The sequence below is a fragment of the Alosa sapidissima genome, chromosome 17 (assembly GCF_018492685.1).
Source record: "Alosa sapidissima isolate fAloSap1 chromosome 17, fAloSap1.pri, whole genome shotgun sequence".
Taxonomy (NCBI): domain Eukaryota; kingdom Metazoa; phylum Chordata; class Actinopteri; order Clupeiformes; family Clupeidae; genus Alosa; species Alosa sapidissima.
The window spans coordinates 8,691,574-8,708,111 of NC_055973.1; the positions used below are offsets into that span (position 1 = coordinate 8,691,574).

General features: G+C 44.3%; 1 protein-coding gene across 1 annotated transcript in view; it reads right to left on the reverse strand.

Annotated features, from left to right (window-relative positions):
- Window positions 1–820: 820 nt before the first annotated feature.
- Window positions 821–16,538, reverse strand: part of zfhx4 (zinc finger homeobox 4) — an 89,620-nt gene continuing 73,902 nt past the window's right edge. Inside the window, 5 exon segments of the mRNA XM_042067816.1 lie at window positions 821–5,272; window positions 5,732–11,029; window positions 11,154–11,256; window positions 11,355–11,555; window positions 12,193–12,326. Coding sequence (XP_041923750.1) covers window positions 3,666–5,272; window positions 5,732–11,029; window positions 11,154–11,256; window positions 11,355–11,555; window positions 12,193–12,326 — 7,343 coding nt within the window. The 3' untranslated portion in view covers window positions 821–3,665.

Sequence of the window (16,538 nt, forward strand, 5' to 3'; positions counted from 1 at the left end):
AATTACAACCATAATCTGCATTAATTTGATAATCAACATGCTCTTTGCCAGCCATGTTTTATATAATTGGAGATAATGTTGAAGGACTAAGTCAAATACTAATAGCAATATGAGGGGCAGCCGTGGCCAACCAGTTAGGGGTTCGGGCTAGTAACCGAAGGGTTGCCGGTTTGATCCCCGACCCAGTAGGAAAAATGTGGGCGGGGGAAGTGGTTGAGCACTGCTCTCCCAAGCGCACATCCACGGCTGAAGTGCATTTGAGCAAGGCACCTAACCCCTTACTGCTCCCTGAGCGCTCACTGCTCCCTGAGCACCACTGTAGCAAGGCAGCTCACTGCTCTGGGTTAGTGTGTGCTTTACCTCAGTGTGTTCACTAATTCACGGATGGGATAAATTCCTTGTATATGCAAGTATACTTGGCTTATAAACCTGATTTACGACATAGATGTTTTTCACTTTAAATTACCCTATGTGTATGATGTACCGTAATACCTCGATTAAAAGCCTAGGCTTTCGTTTACTTCAATCACCAAACTGAATATTTGGGATAGGCGTCTATATGGGATAGGCCTTTATTTCCTTTTACACAAAGTTTTTGCTCAGCAAATATGGGACATATTATGAAATTGATTATATAACAGCATAAATATGTGACTACTAAAAATCTGTCTATCCAATAACATATCAATCATGAATAATTAATTTGATGAGAGACTGAGTTCAATCAAGGTGAACCTACACATAAACAGTTACTCATTCAGCTACTGTAAAAAGTATTGTGATAACAGGAGAGACAGTGAATTGATCACCATACACAGAGTTGGTTCGCAGATACAGTTTTTAATGTATCACAACAATGAGCAACAAACATACTTGATGAACTATTTCCAGAAGAAGTTGTTCAAATACCATCTACAATAAACGTCATTTCAACTATGACAACAGGTCTGTGACAAAATAAAAAAAAAGTTTCAAAACCATGTTATTACCGTAATACGGTACAGCTGAGACCTCAAACATTACAGTAACAAAAACTAATGAGACTACCCTCTATATATAAAACATCAATAACATTTTTGGTTTAGTTTATTTAAAGTTTTAGCCATAGGGGCTTCTTTTTTGAATAAAACCTCAGGTTGTGGTTGCTATCTTACCCAGGCGTTAAGAGTACATATTGTGAAGAATATGATTGCGCCGTGATAATCCCTTTGATATCCAGAAGAACAATCCTAAAATTTCAACCTTTAGAAGGCTGTCCTCTTTTGCTTGACACTATCCATCCGTAAAAAGGTTTCTTTTTTTGGCTGCTGTGCAGTTGCAACATTTATGTACAGTTATATTATTGGACCATCCTTTTCTTTGTTTCTTTTAGGTGTGTCTGTTGGGTTGCTTTACCAGACCCCTGTGTGGTAAGTATTCCGCTTTGGGCTAACACCGTTTGCGTGAGGTGCTAGCTGACAGCTCAGTCTTGCGCTGCTGATCCACAGACAGGAGAAAGGCAAAAGCCGGGGTTTCTAAAAGCCTTTGGAATCAGGACAGTCACTCGTGTTTGTACACAGGCAAGGATTGCACCTTAGGAGGCCAGGATGTCTCTTATGAAACACAATCAAAAAGTGTCTTCAGGATTAAAATAAAAGGTTAAAATACTAAAAATCCCAAATAAGTACATTAAAAAGTTCACATAAAAGAGAATTATAAACTGTGACATTTGTGTTTAAACTTTAACAAAAAGAAAACACCTGTACAATAATAAAAAGTAAAATGAAATGTTACTTGATTTCATCATTTGAAACAATTTTAAGCATGATTTGATTTAACCTGTCATACAGCTGCATTACATGCTACTTGTTCATCTCAGAATAGGAATACCAAAAGCAATACATTTTGCATTTCTTCATATTAATAAATTTGTACCATGCACAGCCAACTACGAATATGTACAACAGCTTAGCTTTCTTTGTTCACAAGCCATTTACTTTCATACAAATAGCCTTCTGTCGCTTTGGAATGAATCACATTGTCCTATGTTACCAAACAAGAAAGTGATTCGTAAAAATTGAACACCCTTGACAGCTTTCACATTCTTTGAGTTCCACAGCAAAAAAATAAAAAATAAAAAAAATAAAACAAACCAGAAAAACCAGCAAAGCAAAGCAATTCATGAATCAGTATTCTGTCTGGTAGAAGGTTGAGAATTTATGGCAAGCAAAATAACATTACACTGTAGCAGCAAAACGTTGTTATAAGATAATACTTCGTAATGCATATATGACTAAATATGATGGCAAACAGAAAAGTTCAATTCTCATGACAACAGGAAAACTGAAGTGCCCAGAGCAGTAATGGAAGTACAATTATCTATTCATTAAATGGCAGTGTACAGGGTTAACACTGTATTCAGTCCTATAAGCACAGGGAAAATCTTTTCATTATACAAAACAAAATGCTTTAGTCCCCCTTTTTTTAAAGCAGCTTATTTGCTTACATGAAGCAAATACTCATACCTTTTTTATATTTTGTCCAACTTGTATTTTAACAGGTTCAAGTATACAGTACTACTTTCATGAATGCACCAATTGTTTAAACAGGTCTCTGGATTGTTAGGTTGTTAAAACGTCTAACAAATGTTGACCATTATGCTGCTGCACTACACACAAATAATAATTCAAACAAACAAATGAACGGACAAACAAACAAACAAACAATTAAACAAACAAAACCAAATGTCTATTAAATTAACACATGACCTACCAAAATAATAATAAAAAATCAAACAAAATTAAAATAAGTGCACTAGAGTCCAGACACAAGCAAGTACCGTAACAGTATAGCAATTCACAAATGAAAAAATGTCTTATTCACATAATCCTCAAGAGTCTATCAAAACTAGAATTATTACCTCTTCAGAAAAGGGCATGAGCAGAGGTAAAAGTGAGAAGGTAAGAGTTGGCACAGAATAGTATAATCTACAAGAAATCAAAGAAGGTTGGGTAAAAATACAGTTTGTGGTAATTACAAACTGGAAAACACAGGGGCACATCACTTCACCATTCTAAACTCCCTCAGTGGTAAAACCATACTGTTTTGTAGGGCAAACTAAAAGAATACGTGTTTTGTCCTGTAACAGTAATATTGTCTGTTGGTATGGTACACTACACACATCAAGAAAATGCGTCCAATAAAGCTTGACATGTTTTGGTTAAAAGCCACGTGTCACCAGGCTTCTTGCTGCTTTAACAAATGAGACATGTTATGATCTGACCTGAGAATTTAAAGCTACAGATTACACCTAACTAAACTAAGAGAAATTCTCTTGGAAAGTTCTGGATCATCATCCCATACAGTACATGCTAGCATTTGGAAATCAATCCAGCTGAGGTGCAATTTGCTATCGTGAGAGTTTTTGGCTTGAAACAAGCTCCAAAAGAACTTGTGAGATTTTCTCCTACTCCATGTATTTTTGTATACAATAAAAGCTCAGTCAAGCATCTGCAACAGTTCTGTCCATAACAAAAATCAATCAATATCTTGCCAGCATATCAATATGGGAAAAACAATCCTGAGTCAATCTTTTGGTACTGTAATTTTTTGGGTTAGAGAAACTTTGGAACTGCAGTTTAAAGTCTTATTTTTTTTTCTTTAAGCAAGGGATCCTGTTTTCACTCCTACACACTGAACATATCCATTCTCATACTACTGAAATTGCCATCAAGGCCAGAGGCGGCTTTTGCCTTGACTTCCAACGAGTTATCTAAGTCGTCCAACTTCTGGCTTAACTCGCTGTCAGACTCGTCTGAACAACTCTCGGTGGGTAGTGAGGTCCGAGCCCCTGAGGTGGTGCAGGAAGTTGAGGTAACCGTTGAAGGCAAGGAAAGGGGGGGGGGAGAAGCAGATGGGGAAGTAGAAGAAGCAGCTTTCCTGGCTGAAGCCTGGAAAAGGATATTTGGCCAGGACTTCATGGACAAGCGAGAGAGATGAGGGAAGGTGTTATTAGAAGAAGCTGCAGACTGCGAGGTAGATGTCGTGTTAGGGTTAGGGGAGCAGACAGAGTGAGGTAATAATCTAGCATGCTCTTTGGCATTTCTCATTGCTTGTTTGATTGTTTTCTCTTTGTGCAAGCTCGACTGAAGGTGTTGGCCAAGTGCTTCATTTCCACTCACAGCCACGTCGCAGGCTACACAACTGTACTTGCTCACTGCCTTACGAAGCACTGTCTCTTGCGGGTCAGAAAAAGGATGACCGAAGTAACAGAAGGACTTCTGATGGCGGACAGCGGAGTCTTCATCAGCGAAAATCATCTGGCACTTTCTGCATATAAACTCGTGTTTGATGGACGGAACAATAAAAGGATCTGGAAAGTCTGAACTTTTGGTATCGGTTTGTGGTTCTGCTTTTGTGCTTTCAGTTGAAGAGCCTTTGTTATCATCCTTAGTTTCCTTAGCCTCTTTTGGTTTGAAGTTGCTCTGTGCACTCTGTGACTTCATGGGGGGTGTTTTCCGCTGCTGCTGCTGCTGCTGTTGTTGTTGTTGTTGTTGTTGATGATGATGATGTTGTTGTTGTTGTTGTTGTTGTTGTTGTTGTTGTTGCTGCTGCTGCTGCTTCTGCAAGGAATCCTGGAGGGTTTGCTGATACTGTTGGTACTGCTGGAGTATGGCAGTTGGGGAGAGGCCAGCGATGGTCTGGGGCATGGCCGGTCCATAAGGGAAAAGGTTCTCCATTCCGCACAGTGGAGGAAAGTATCCACCTTGTACTCCGCCGGGAAGCTGTGGTGAGAAGCAGGATGCAAAGCCAGGGATGAAGTAAGGCAAGAATTGTCCCCCCAGGAAGGAGCTCGGATCACTAGCGATGGCATTCTGAAGTGCTTGCAGTTGTGCTGGGTCCATTGACACCTCGCCTCCGACTTTTCCCTTAAGCGCTGTCTGGGGGGGCTTTTCTCTTTTCCTCACACTTGGGGCCTGGGAGCCGGCAGCGGCATGGGCGGCGACAGAGTCACCTTGTCTTTCCTTGACCTTCATCTGCTTTTCCAACTTCTTGTCTTTCTCGATATCTTTGTTGTGCTGCTGCTGCTGCTGCTGCTGCTGCTCAGTCTGACTGACTGTCAAAGGAGTGGGAGGAACAGAAGGAGGAGGAGGAGGAGGAGGTGGAGGAGGAGGAGGAGGAGGTGGAGGAGTCTGCAGAAGGTTCTTGGATGGGGCACTGCTGAGTGACATGGCAGGAGAGGGGGTGGCTGGAGTAGGGAACCCAAGCATGCCAGCACCAGGAGACGCTAAAGCTGAAATACAGTGGTATAGATAGCATTGAAATATTGACCTCAACATAAATCTCCATACTTCATACTTTTGCATTAACAAAAAAGGTGATGATGCTCAATGTAAGGTCTCATTTTGTTTCTTCATTTTTTTGGTTTTGTTATGGATCAAAACTGTCACATGCGCCTTACAAAATACCAAAAGAAGGATACAAATGTACAAAACCCACAATATGAAAAAGGGAAACACCACAAACAAATACATTTGATAGAAATTCCATTGTGTTTGAAGTCAAAGTTACATGTCCCAATTATGCAGTGACGCATGCATTAAGTGTCCTCATGACTCCAAAATCTGTCAATGAAAGAGTCTCTGTCCCCAGTCGTATAATGATGTGTAATGAGGAGCAGTCATATGTATGTATGTGATGCATTTAGTTCATAAAGCTACTACTCTCTCAGTCTTTTGTCATACTAACTCACCAGGTGTATTTGGTGGAAAACCTGGAAGGGATGACGGGCCATTGACACCAGGAAGGAGCACTGGCGGCAGGCCGGACACTCCTGGATAGCCTGTGGGCAGGCTAAGGCCATGGAGCGTGTTGCTGTCCACTGCAGACTGCTGAGCTGGCATACTGAGGACGTCGCTTGCCTTCTTCAAACGGTCAAGTTCTTGTTGCGCCATGAGCTGGCGAACAGTGGTCGGTGCTAGGTAGTCCTTTTCTCTGTCCACTTGGTTGCCTAGGGTTTCTTGCACTTTCGCAATGTGCTGCTTAGAAAAGATGTGGTCACGAATGGAAAGTCTTGCAGTGTACTTCACACCGCACAGAGTACACTCTGGTTTAGGTCCATCAGGGGAACTCTGACTCATCATGAATGGCTTTCCAATGTTTATTTTGAATTTCTTTTCTTTTGCTCTGGCATTCTGGAACCAGACTTGTACAACGCGCTTTGGGAGTCCTATCTCGTTGCCCAGCATCTCGCACTCCTGCATCGTGGGTGTGCGGTAGTCACTGAAACAAGCCTTTAGGACCTTCAGCTGCAGGTTGCTCATCTGGGTTCTGAACCGCTTGTGGCCCGGTCTGTCTCCACTACCTTTGGAGCTCTTGAAAGGATTAGTACTTCCAAAGGGACTGGGCGAGCTTGGATCAGTTAAGCTTGAGGATTCACTCCTGTCAGCGTTATCATCTAGGTCATCCTCTCTCGTGCTGAAGTAGTACTCACTGTCCTTGGAGAAACTCAAGGCAGGGCTCACCATGCTGAATGGGAACCTGTCTTCATAAGCATCAGGGTTGGATGACATCATCAGTTTAGAATCACTCATCTTTTCACCCCCATTCGCTGTGAGATTCTCTACTTCATTGTTTGTCTCATCTCCAGTTGTGGCGTCGCTTATGGCTGTGTTGATGGATGAAGTCTCATCAAAGTCAGTTTTGTTGGTCTCACTGTAGACTTCGGCAGAATTTAAATTGAGCCCTTCAAATTCATCACTGTTTTCTGCTTTAAAGGATGAAGGGCTCAAAAAGTTTTTTTGTAGTGACTCAGATGGTTTGACTGGGGTGGAGGATGCAGTTGGCATTTCATAGTCGTTCACCTCGGTCTTTGTGGGCAGCTGCGGGTATTCAAAAAAACTGCACTTGTTAGGGCTCTCGGCTCCATCTTCTTGAGACATCATAGGGCTAGGGGGCAGACTAAAGCCCGCCTGTTTAGCCTCATGCCAGTGGCGTGAGCGTATGTGACTGTCAAGAGCCGACTTGGCCTTGAAGAGTGCTCTGCAAAAAGGACATTTCTTGTGGGCTTGGGTTGGGCCGACCGCTCTGAACTGTCCTTTTCGCTCTCTTGCTCTCGTGTTTTGAAACCAGACCTGCACCACTCTTTTTTTCAGGCCCACTTCATGGGCTATGTGGTCCAACATCTTCCGTGTTGGGTTTGAATCTAGCAAGTACTTCTCGTAGAGTATCTCTAATTGCTCTGGGGTGATAGTGGTTCTGAGACGTTTGTCTCTGTGTTGATCTTCACCACTATTCCCGCTATCTTTGTCATTGGAACTATCCTCTTTATCATCTAGTTTGCGTTTCAGGGGACCAGAGCCAGGCATGGAGGCTAAAGCAGAACTTTGGGAGGGCAACTGAGACAGAGCCCCTGAGAGCAACTGGCTAGTCATCAGAGGATTATTTGGATCAAAGATCATATAGGGCATGTCCAGTGGCCTTTCAAGGAACTGTGAGTGCAGGAATTGGTTTTGAGCTGCAAGGAAGTGCATGTGTTGGTGCTCCTGCCATAGCTCAACTGAAGGGAATGCAATTTTGCACTGGTCACACTGGTACTGTAACATCTGAGGAGGTAGGCTGCTCGCCAGAGAGGGCAGGGTCATGGACAGGGGGCTGGATGGGACAGCCGCTGACTGTGGTTGTGAGTGGGGCCTTGCAATAGGGGGCTGATGGGACTTGTGTGGTGGAGGCTGAGGAGTCGAGGCTTTGGAGGGTCTTGGGTCGGCTAGTGCCTTTGCCGCTTGTGAAGGGAGAGTCTCGGCCAGCTTTGGTTTCTCAATGGTCGGTTCAGGTTTTGGCGAGGACTTCTCCACGTCAGGTCGCGGTGAGGGCATTAGTGGAGAGCTGGACCCAGAACTTGTGGCTGTCCCTTGGGGATGTCTGTGGGACTCAGTCTGCTTTGATGAGCCCCCGTCGCTGTTATCCATGTAGTCCTCGGAGTGGTTATCATCGCCACCATCCTCATCTTCATCTTTGTAGCACAGCTTCTTCTGGTGTGTGATCAGGTCAAAGATGCGGGGGAAAACAATGCTGCATTTCTTGCACTGGTACTGCATGTTGCTGGTTCTGATGTAACGCTCATTGGTCAGTTCTTTCTTCTCACTGTCTTTCGTATCAGCCTGGTTCTCGTAGCTCTTACGAGCCTTTTGACGGGCATTCTGGAACCAAACAACAATCACACGTGTTGGTAGGTTGAGCACAGTGGAGAGCTGTTCAATCTCATCATCTTTAGGGTAGGCATTGGTATCAAAAAAGTCTTGCAGGACCCTCAGCTGGTAGTCAGTGAAGCGAGTTCTGGATGACCTCTTGTTTAGGGTGGCGTCAGACCTGTAGTACTCCAATGTGTTCATCTGAGACTCAAGTCTGAGGTCCTCCAAGGTGGTCATGGGTGGAATGTTGAAGTTGTAGGGGGAGTCCTTGCTTCGCTGCCTCTCTTTGAAAAGGGTGTTGCGGAACCAGTGCTTGATGACCTTCTGGGGGAGACCGGACTTCTCAGCCATCTCCTGTATCTGCTCCTCATTGGGAGAGTTGTTGATGTCAAAGTGGGCCCGCAGGATCTTCAGCTGATCGTCAGTAATGCGGGTGCGTGGTCGCTTGAACTGCGACTGGTGCAGGAAGTTTGGATCCAATCCCAGCTGTGTTTGGCACAGCTGTGTGAGGTTGGAGGAAAGAGAGTCAATGCCAGGCAGCTGTAGTGCAAGCTGTGGCGGCAGCCCAGGGTGCTGTACAGACTGCATCATCAGTGGGGAAAACATGGGCAAATCCAGGGAGACGGGCATCTGGACTGGAGGAGGCGCACTTGGAGGTCGTGGAGGAGGTGGCGGCGGGGGTGGAGGAGGCTGAGGAGCCTGCAGAGGAGCTGGGGATGGAGTCTGTGTCTTCACTCCTGAACTGCTGGGTGCTGGCAGGGAGGTGACTGGAGCAGGTGGTGGAGGTGGTGGAGGAGGAGGTGGAGGAGGAGGTGGCTCTGGAGAGGATGGGTTAATTGGGTAGAGCTTATCATAAGCTTCTCTGTACTGCTGGGCGAACTTCTCCAGCTCTAGGTAGGGAAAGAACTGACCATGGACGTGCTCCTGGTGACTCTTGAGAATCAACATGTTAGAGAACAACTTCCCGCATGCCCCACATTCCAGCTTATCACTGATGACCTCTTCTTCTCCAACTTTATTTTTCTTCTGGCTCTTTTGCCTGTTCTCATTGTACTGAATAACCAGCTCAAACCCAAAGTTCTCCAGAAGGGCTTTGGCAGCGTTGCCCCTTGCACCTGATACGATTCGAGGTGGGGGGATAAGTGGCTCTGAAAATTTGGGCTTTTTGGGATCTTTGCTGTTTTCCTTTGTGCCATCCACATCATTCATGCTCTCTTGTTTGGCTTTATTTTCATGTTTTTCAAGATGCTCTTCAGCCTCTTTGGACATCTGCATTTCAGAGTTGGACAGGCTGACAGACTCCATCTTCGACCTGTGGCTGTGCTGCTGATGAGCTTTCTGCTGCTGTTGTTGCTGCTGAAGCTGGGACTGAGAGGACTGCTGCTGCTGCTGCTGATGTTGCTGCTGCTGCTGCTGCTGTTGGGCCTGCTGCTGGGACAGCTGAAGCTGCTGGCCAAGCTGGTGCTGCTGCTGCATCTGCTGCTTCAGGTCCTCCAGGAACGGCCCCGTCATGCCTGGCATCCCGAAAGCTGCAGCCGAGTGGAGCGCAAGTTCAGGGCTGAGGTTGAACTCGGCACCAGGGATGTAGAAGGGGAACAGGAACTGGGGCTGCTGGAACTGCAGCAGAGCCTCGGGAGTCATGGGGAAATGGGGGAAGAAGGCCGGATTCAGGAACTGCGGCTGGAAGAAGGCAGCCTGCTGCTGAAGCTCATGCTGCAGCTGCATCTGGAGCTGAGCTGAGGACTGAGCCTGCTGGTGGCTGGCCTGCATGTGGTCAGTAGTTTGCTTCAGGTTGACTGCTTCTTTCGTGTCCGCAGTGTTGTCTTTGTTACTACTGGATGCTGGGTGGCTGGAGGAGTCTGAGTTGGCCTGGCTGACTGGAACAGGGCTGTTGGCAGGCACAGATCCACTGGGGCCACTTCCCATGCTGCTGCTGGTGTTTCCACCGCTGCTGCTCTCCATTTTGGCAGTTCTGGCTTTTGACTGGTGAAGCACAGACCTCATGTGAATCTCTAGAGTTGAGCTCTGGCTGTAGGCGACGTTACAGATGTTACACTTGAAGGGTTTGTTGTCAACATTGTTGCTGGTCTCCTGGGGGATGGGGCTCGAAGCTTCTTGAAGAACTTTCTTGAGCTTGTGCAAGTGCGAGACAGAGTTGTAGTGTACCAGAAGAATGTTCTTTTGGGTGAAAGACTCCTTGCACACCGTGCACTTGTATGGACGGGAGGGATCCAGGAACTTCTCCATGGTGAAATTCGGACCTTTCCGGAAAGGCAGCGTGCGCTTTGGTTCCGAGCCCATGTCATCAAGCAGAGAGCTGCTGTCGCTTCCAGTTGGGCTGGCTTTCCCTTCCTGGTCCAGCTCATCGTCTTTGTCCATGTCTTGGTCAAACATCTGGCCTTCCTCCAGAGCCCTGGCTTCACTCTCAGTGATGTCTCCATTGATGGGAAGGCTGCCACAGAGCTGTTGCACCTCGGCCTCACTCAGTTCTGGGTGTCCGGTCTCCAGGTGCTTCCTTAGGGCCATGAAGGTGCGGAAGCTGCGCTGGCAAAGACTGCACATTGTGGCTGCCCTGATGGCGTGGTACTGCGAGTGAATCTGCAGCTTCTGCATGGTCTTGAACGCCAGGCTGCAGTGGTTGCAGCGGTACTTGTACACGTGGCGGTCGGAGACCGAGAGCTGCTGACGTTTCTGCAAGTCGCTGAGATCCTGGAGGGTATCTGGGATCTTCAAGTCTTGCCCGCTAGCTTTCTTCCAGTCAGGGGCTTCTGAGGCCTCTTTAGGGGGCTTGAGTTCATTAATAAGATCTCGCTCACTTTTCTCTTGTGAGTTGCTATTCTTGATATCCTTTGCATTGTTACCTAGTGGAATACAAAAAATGTTTTTTAGTTAAATAGATCAATCATGCTGATTGAATAGATATTTAACATTTACCATTAACAATGGAAAATTCCTATCATGACACCATCATTCAAATGTGCTTACCTATGGACTTTCCAGACCCTTCTGGCATAACAGACTCCATCAAAGATGGGACTTTGTCTGCTCCAGGCAACCCCATACTATTGGGCGTATCTGGCCCAGCCACCTGCACAAATAACATTCATTAATTTAGTATCTCAGTGATGGGGGAAAAAAAATGCAACAGATGCGACTTGAAAAGGCAGGAGAGAATGCTACACTTACGGTCATGAGCAGCTTCTCCACACAGTCTGGGGCCACGCTGTGAAGGTGGGTCAGGTGGAGCTGCAGGTGGATCTTGTTGCTAAGCACATCCTGGCAGAGGGGGCAGCAGATCGCTGGCTGCATGGAATGCTGGGACATGATGTGCAGCTGTAGACGGTTGGCGTCCTTGCTGCTGTAGTTGCAGTAGGGACACTGCTGCACCTAAGATAGAAACCGGGGATTTATTGAGACTTTATGTTAAGATAGATACCATATTCCTTTATGTCCGGCAAGGTAGAGTATATGACATCTGACAGACTGCAGTTATGCCAAGATGATGATGTATCATGAAAATTGACTGAAATTGAGGCTGGACGAATTAGACCTCTACAAAAGCGCAGATGAAATTCAATTCATTCAATTCACTTAAGTCTTCAACTCTTCAATCTTATCATAGAAAAACCTGATTGGCTGAAACTTCTAATCAGGAGATTACAGATGACAAAGGTGTGCACTTCTCCTGGTCTACATCAAGCCCTCATTACAGGGATTACTTTTAAATTGCTGCTTCCCACTACCTGTCTTAATGTAATCCATTTCAGAGATGACTTTCTGAGTAGCTCAAATCCCGTACCACTAAAGCCCCTCGAACCACCCCCCACCCCCATCCCACAAGAACCTTAATACATCATAATCTAATTTTAAAACACATATCAGGTAAAGAGATGCAAAGCACTAAGGTTTACCCAGGTATTTTACTGCAGCACAAACATGCAGAGGCACAAAGGGCTCAGAGGGCTGTGGCTGAGGGCTGATGGGTAATTTTAACCCTTTGTTGTACGGAGCTCCTGTAGTGTACCTGCTCATTGGTGTGTGTCTTCTCCTCAGCCGACTTGGGCCTCTTGGGTGGCGTGGCATTTTCTTTCTCCTGGAGAAGAGAATGCTTCCCGATGGAGGTTGAGCCAAGAGTCTCTTTAGCCAAAGAAATCACACCTAAGAGAGAGAGAGAGAGAGAGAGAGAGAGAGAGAGAGAGAGAGAGAGAGAAATATTCAGTCAGGATATGACTAATATCTAATAATGATGCCCGAGGTATGTGCGTGTAAGTGTGTTTTTATCTTAATCTATACACTTTACAATCATGATTTTGCTTTAAAAAAAAATACTATTGAATTTCCTGCACAGCTGAATTCGCAAAATAGTTTTTTTTTACAAACTATGATGCAAATGGTTATCTAACTAGGTGTCTCTAACTTATCCTAGATTCAATAATTGAGAAGAAATAGCAATAAAATCAATAATAGACAAAAATATACATCATACACCCCAATAAAACAAAATCTCTAGAATAACACTGAATTACACCGCACAGATAAATGCACCTGTATTGATTCAATGCAGGGACAGTACAAATGCTTTTTCAATAGCAATGCATTTCATTTCTGTACACATGAAGCAATCTCCGTCATAAAGATATTCAAAATAAATAGACAATTTCAAAAGACATTCATTATCGCAGCAAGACTGAAATTGAATGCTATGGTACTTTTATGCAGTTCATTAGGTGATATGGATTTCCCATTGCCAAATCACCTCTCTGTGTATTACCCTAAATATCCATACAGTGCACTGAAGGATGGCAACCCTATTACCATTTCGGCTCAGCCCATTGCTGGAAGTCAGCCTCCGGTTGTATTTAGAAAATGCTGCACAAAGTGATAAATCTTTCATTACCCTCATCCTTAGATACCGACGCTGTCTCGGCCTTCTCAGCCAATGCAATTTATCCACTTGCCCAGCTCGCTCAACACAAAGAAATGCAGGCTGTTCTGCGTTCACCTAATCTGGTCACTCTAGGCTAAATGTGTTTCTTACTCTTGTGAATCAAAGCTTAGGGGATGTGTGGAAGAAAAAAAAGCATCAGCATCCAGACCACTGAGATGCACTGAATATGCAAAATAATACTGTGTGTTTTATATTAGCTTGCACTTTATTCCCCTCCCAGTTGTTATCAATTTCTAGCAAATGCTCATGCATTCTAATTCGTTTTTGTTAGGAGCCATTTTACTTATTTTCATTATAATCCTACATATCTGCAGTCTGACATATTACCCTGTCAAGTGAAGTGACACAAAATGGGGGGTGGGGTGGGGGGGGGGTTGGATACAAGGGCACAATACAAATTTCCAAGAGCATCAGAGACATTTCTGCGACCACAAATAGCTAGGTAATCTTTGCTCTACGGGCCCGGATCCCCCTGCAGCGTTGTCGAGGCATGTCACATACATTTCATGACGAACAGAGAACCTCATTTGCCAGACGCCCCAGCAATCTCACTGCCCCGCCACATCAGCTGACCCTCCACCCCCCCCCCCCCCCCCCCCACACACACCCTTTTCCTCCCCCTATTCTGACATCTACTCCCCTACCCCCAACTCTCCTGCTTATTACGAGTATTTCTAATTTTAACTTTCAATTTTCACCGTCTTCCAGTCAATTTGCAACTAAATTATTTCCAGGGTGAGCAGCCGAGTGCCGGACAACTGGGTGCAAATACATTTTACAATGCAATGAGGCCGCGCCATTGATTGCCATCATATTGAATGTAAACGTGTGGTCTGTGGGCTAATCTGATTGTGTTGTACATGAGGGTCCATCTCTATGATTTATTTTCTTAATCAACAATCTGTTTTCATAAACACACCGGAGTCCACTATTCACACAGACACGATTGCTTAGAGAGAAAGAAGTAAGAAAAAAAAACTGAGCCTTTCAAAACATTAATACGAGCCAAACCATACTTTGGAGAGAGAGAGAGAGAGAGAGAGCAGACATCTCCAGTGTGCTTTATTATCCCCTCCAACACATTATATCTCAAAGTGTGCAATCTTTGCTTCCTGTTATTATATACTCCCGTAAAGATGAAAATTACCTTCTGGAGTGTGCCCCCCCCCCTTCACAGATGGCCACAGCGAGGGGAGATTTGGGGGCTTATTTTCTTTTGTTTTCTATCCTCTGTCTCACCCTCAATGACAAGCTCCCTTTCCCCCTTTGTCTGGAAAGAGACTGCGGTGGAGCGGAGCAATAGATAAAATAATTGTGACACCGTACCCCCCTCAAATGACAAATGCCTTTGAGAAGCAGGACCCTGGTTGATTAGATAAATCAAAAGGTGATTTATGACATTCAAGCTGTTTGTATTATAGGAACGCACACAGCCGACCAGCCACCCATCTTTATTTGCAACTGTCAATGGCATTTTAAAATTCATACACACACACACACTCTGTCTCACTCTTTTTCTCTGCCCTCACAGGTCTCTTTAACTACCTTTGATAATTTAACCAAATTGTTTCTCCTAAACAACAACACCAATATCACCCACCATAATGATTCTCCTTCATTTGCCCTTCATTAACTATGATGGGAGCCATTTTGTGCTGTGCTGATGTTTATAACAAACAATATTTATTCCTTGCGTGTGCTACACACAGAGACATTTATGCACGTTAATGAAAACATTTAGAAAAAAATATATAGATTTGCATTGCAGCATGGATCATCCGTCTATTTATAGAGTGCTATTACATTTTTAGATTTCACCCAGAGAAGACATCAATTAAACAAGATGGGCTTGATGGAGGTAGCTTGGATTTACTATTCAATTTACTGAACCTCGGACCCAGCAGCACAGCTAGGGTTACAAGGCCGTAAATAAGGCAGCTCCCTGGGACACTTGAAGTAACTTTGGTGATTTACAGGTGCACAGGGGTTGAGGTTACACATTAGAGTGACCCACAGTTCAGCTGATAACATTAGAATGCCACACTCTGAATACAGGGCTGCACACACACACACACACACACACACACACACACACACACACACACACACACACACAGACATACTGCTCACACAAATACACACACCACGAACAAAAATACCCTTCCATCTACACACACACACACACACACCACAAACAAAAATAGTAAACATCCACACACTGCACACACACATTTTACTCATGAAGGAGCACACACACGCACACACACACACACACACACACACACACACACACACACACACACACACACACACACACACACACAGAGCTTCCCACATGTTTTTTTTCCCCAAACCATGGAAAGCACATTTGAATCCTTCATCTTGTAGACTCATTCTAAGATGAGACATGTACTGACGTGTGTCACAATTCACAAATCCACCAAGGCCCTCGTTTTGCATTGATTAAGGTCTGAGCAAAGAATTATAGCTCTGGGCCTATAATTAAATATGCTAATAACTTTAATATATTTTAATCAAACATCTACAGAGGCCACAATTGAGGACTGCTCATTGCCAATCTGGTAAACTGGTGGACGCATGCAAACAACATTTCAAATGCAGATGCTAATTTAAAATATTCATTATTTGATCTGGTTTGCATACATAGCATTTTCTATCACTTATCAGAGCTACTTAACTTGCGCAAGAAATTAGTACAACAAAAAGAACAATGGTTAATTTCCCCTGCTAATTCAAAGCAGGTATGCTGGAAATGTTCTTAGCTGTAATGACAGCTAATTTTCATCTTTGCCAGTGTTTGCTGTATTATTTCAGGATGCGTTCCCCTGAGCTATTTCACATGGGATGTCACATCTCCACAAAACACAAAGTAATCTGGACTTTATCCAGATTAAGATATTTGCATGGAAAATGCTATTTGGATTATAATTAATCTATGGTGACACTAGATTAAAAAAACGAAAGTAAATGAGGATGGGGAGTGGGGGTGGGAGAGAATGAACTGCCCAGAACATTTCTAACTTTAGACTGATTTCTTTTTTTTTTATTCATTTGCAAATCACCAGTTCCCTCATGTCTCTGTAATATGAAGCCACAGTGGAGCTGAGACAACATATTACAATATTCCATACGCCATGGTTGCCTACTAATTCTCACCACAGTCACTGTCACAAACAACAGACTCCACAAAAACCTCTGCCACTACATGAATAACAACAACATCTATATCTAAGCCACATATCCTACATAGTCTGTTAAAAATGATAACGTACGCTTAGATGTAAAGAAAGGAGAAATGCACAAAGCATTAAAGAAAAGGCACGAAACATTAGCTTGAGTTGTGAGATTTGCATCCTGGGCGTAGTGTTAAATGACGCCTTGTGAAATATGAAATGCAAACG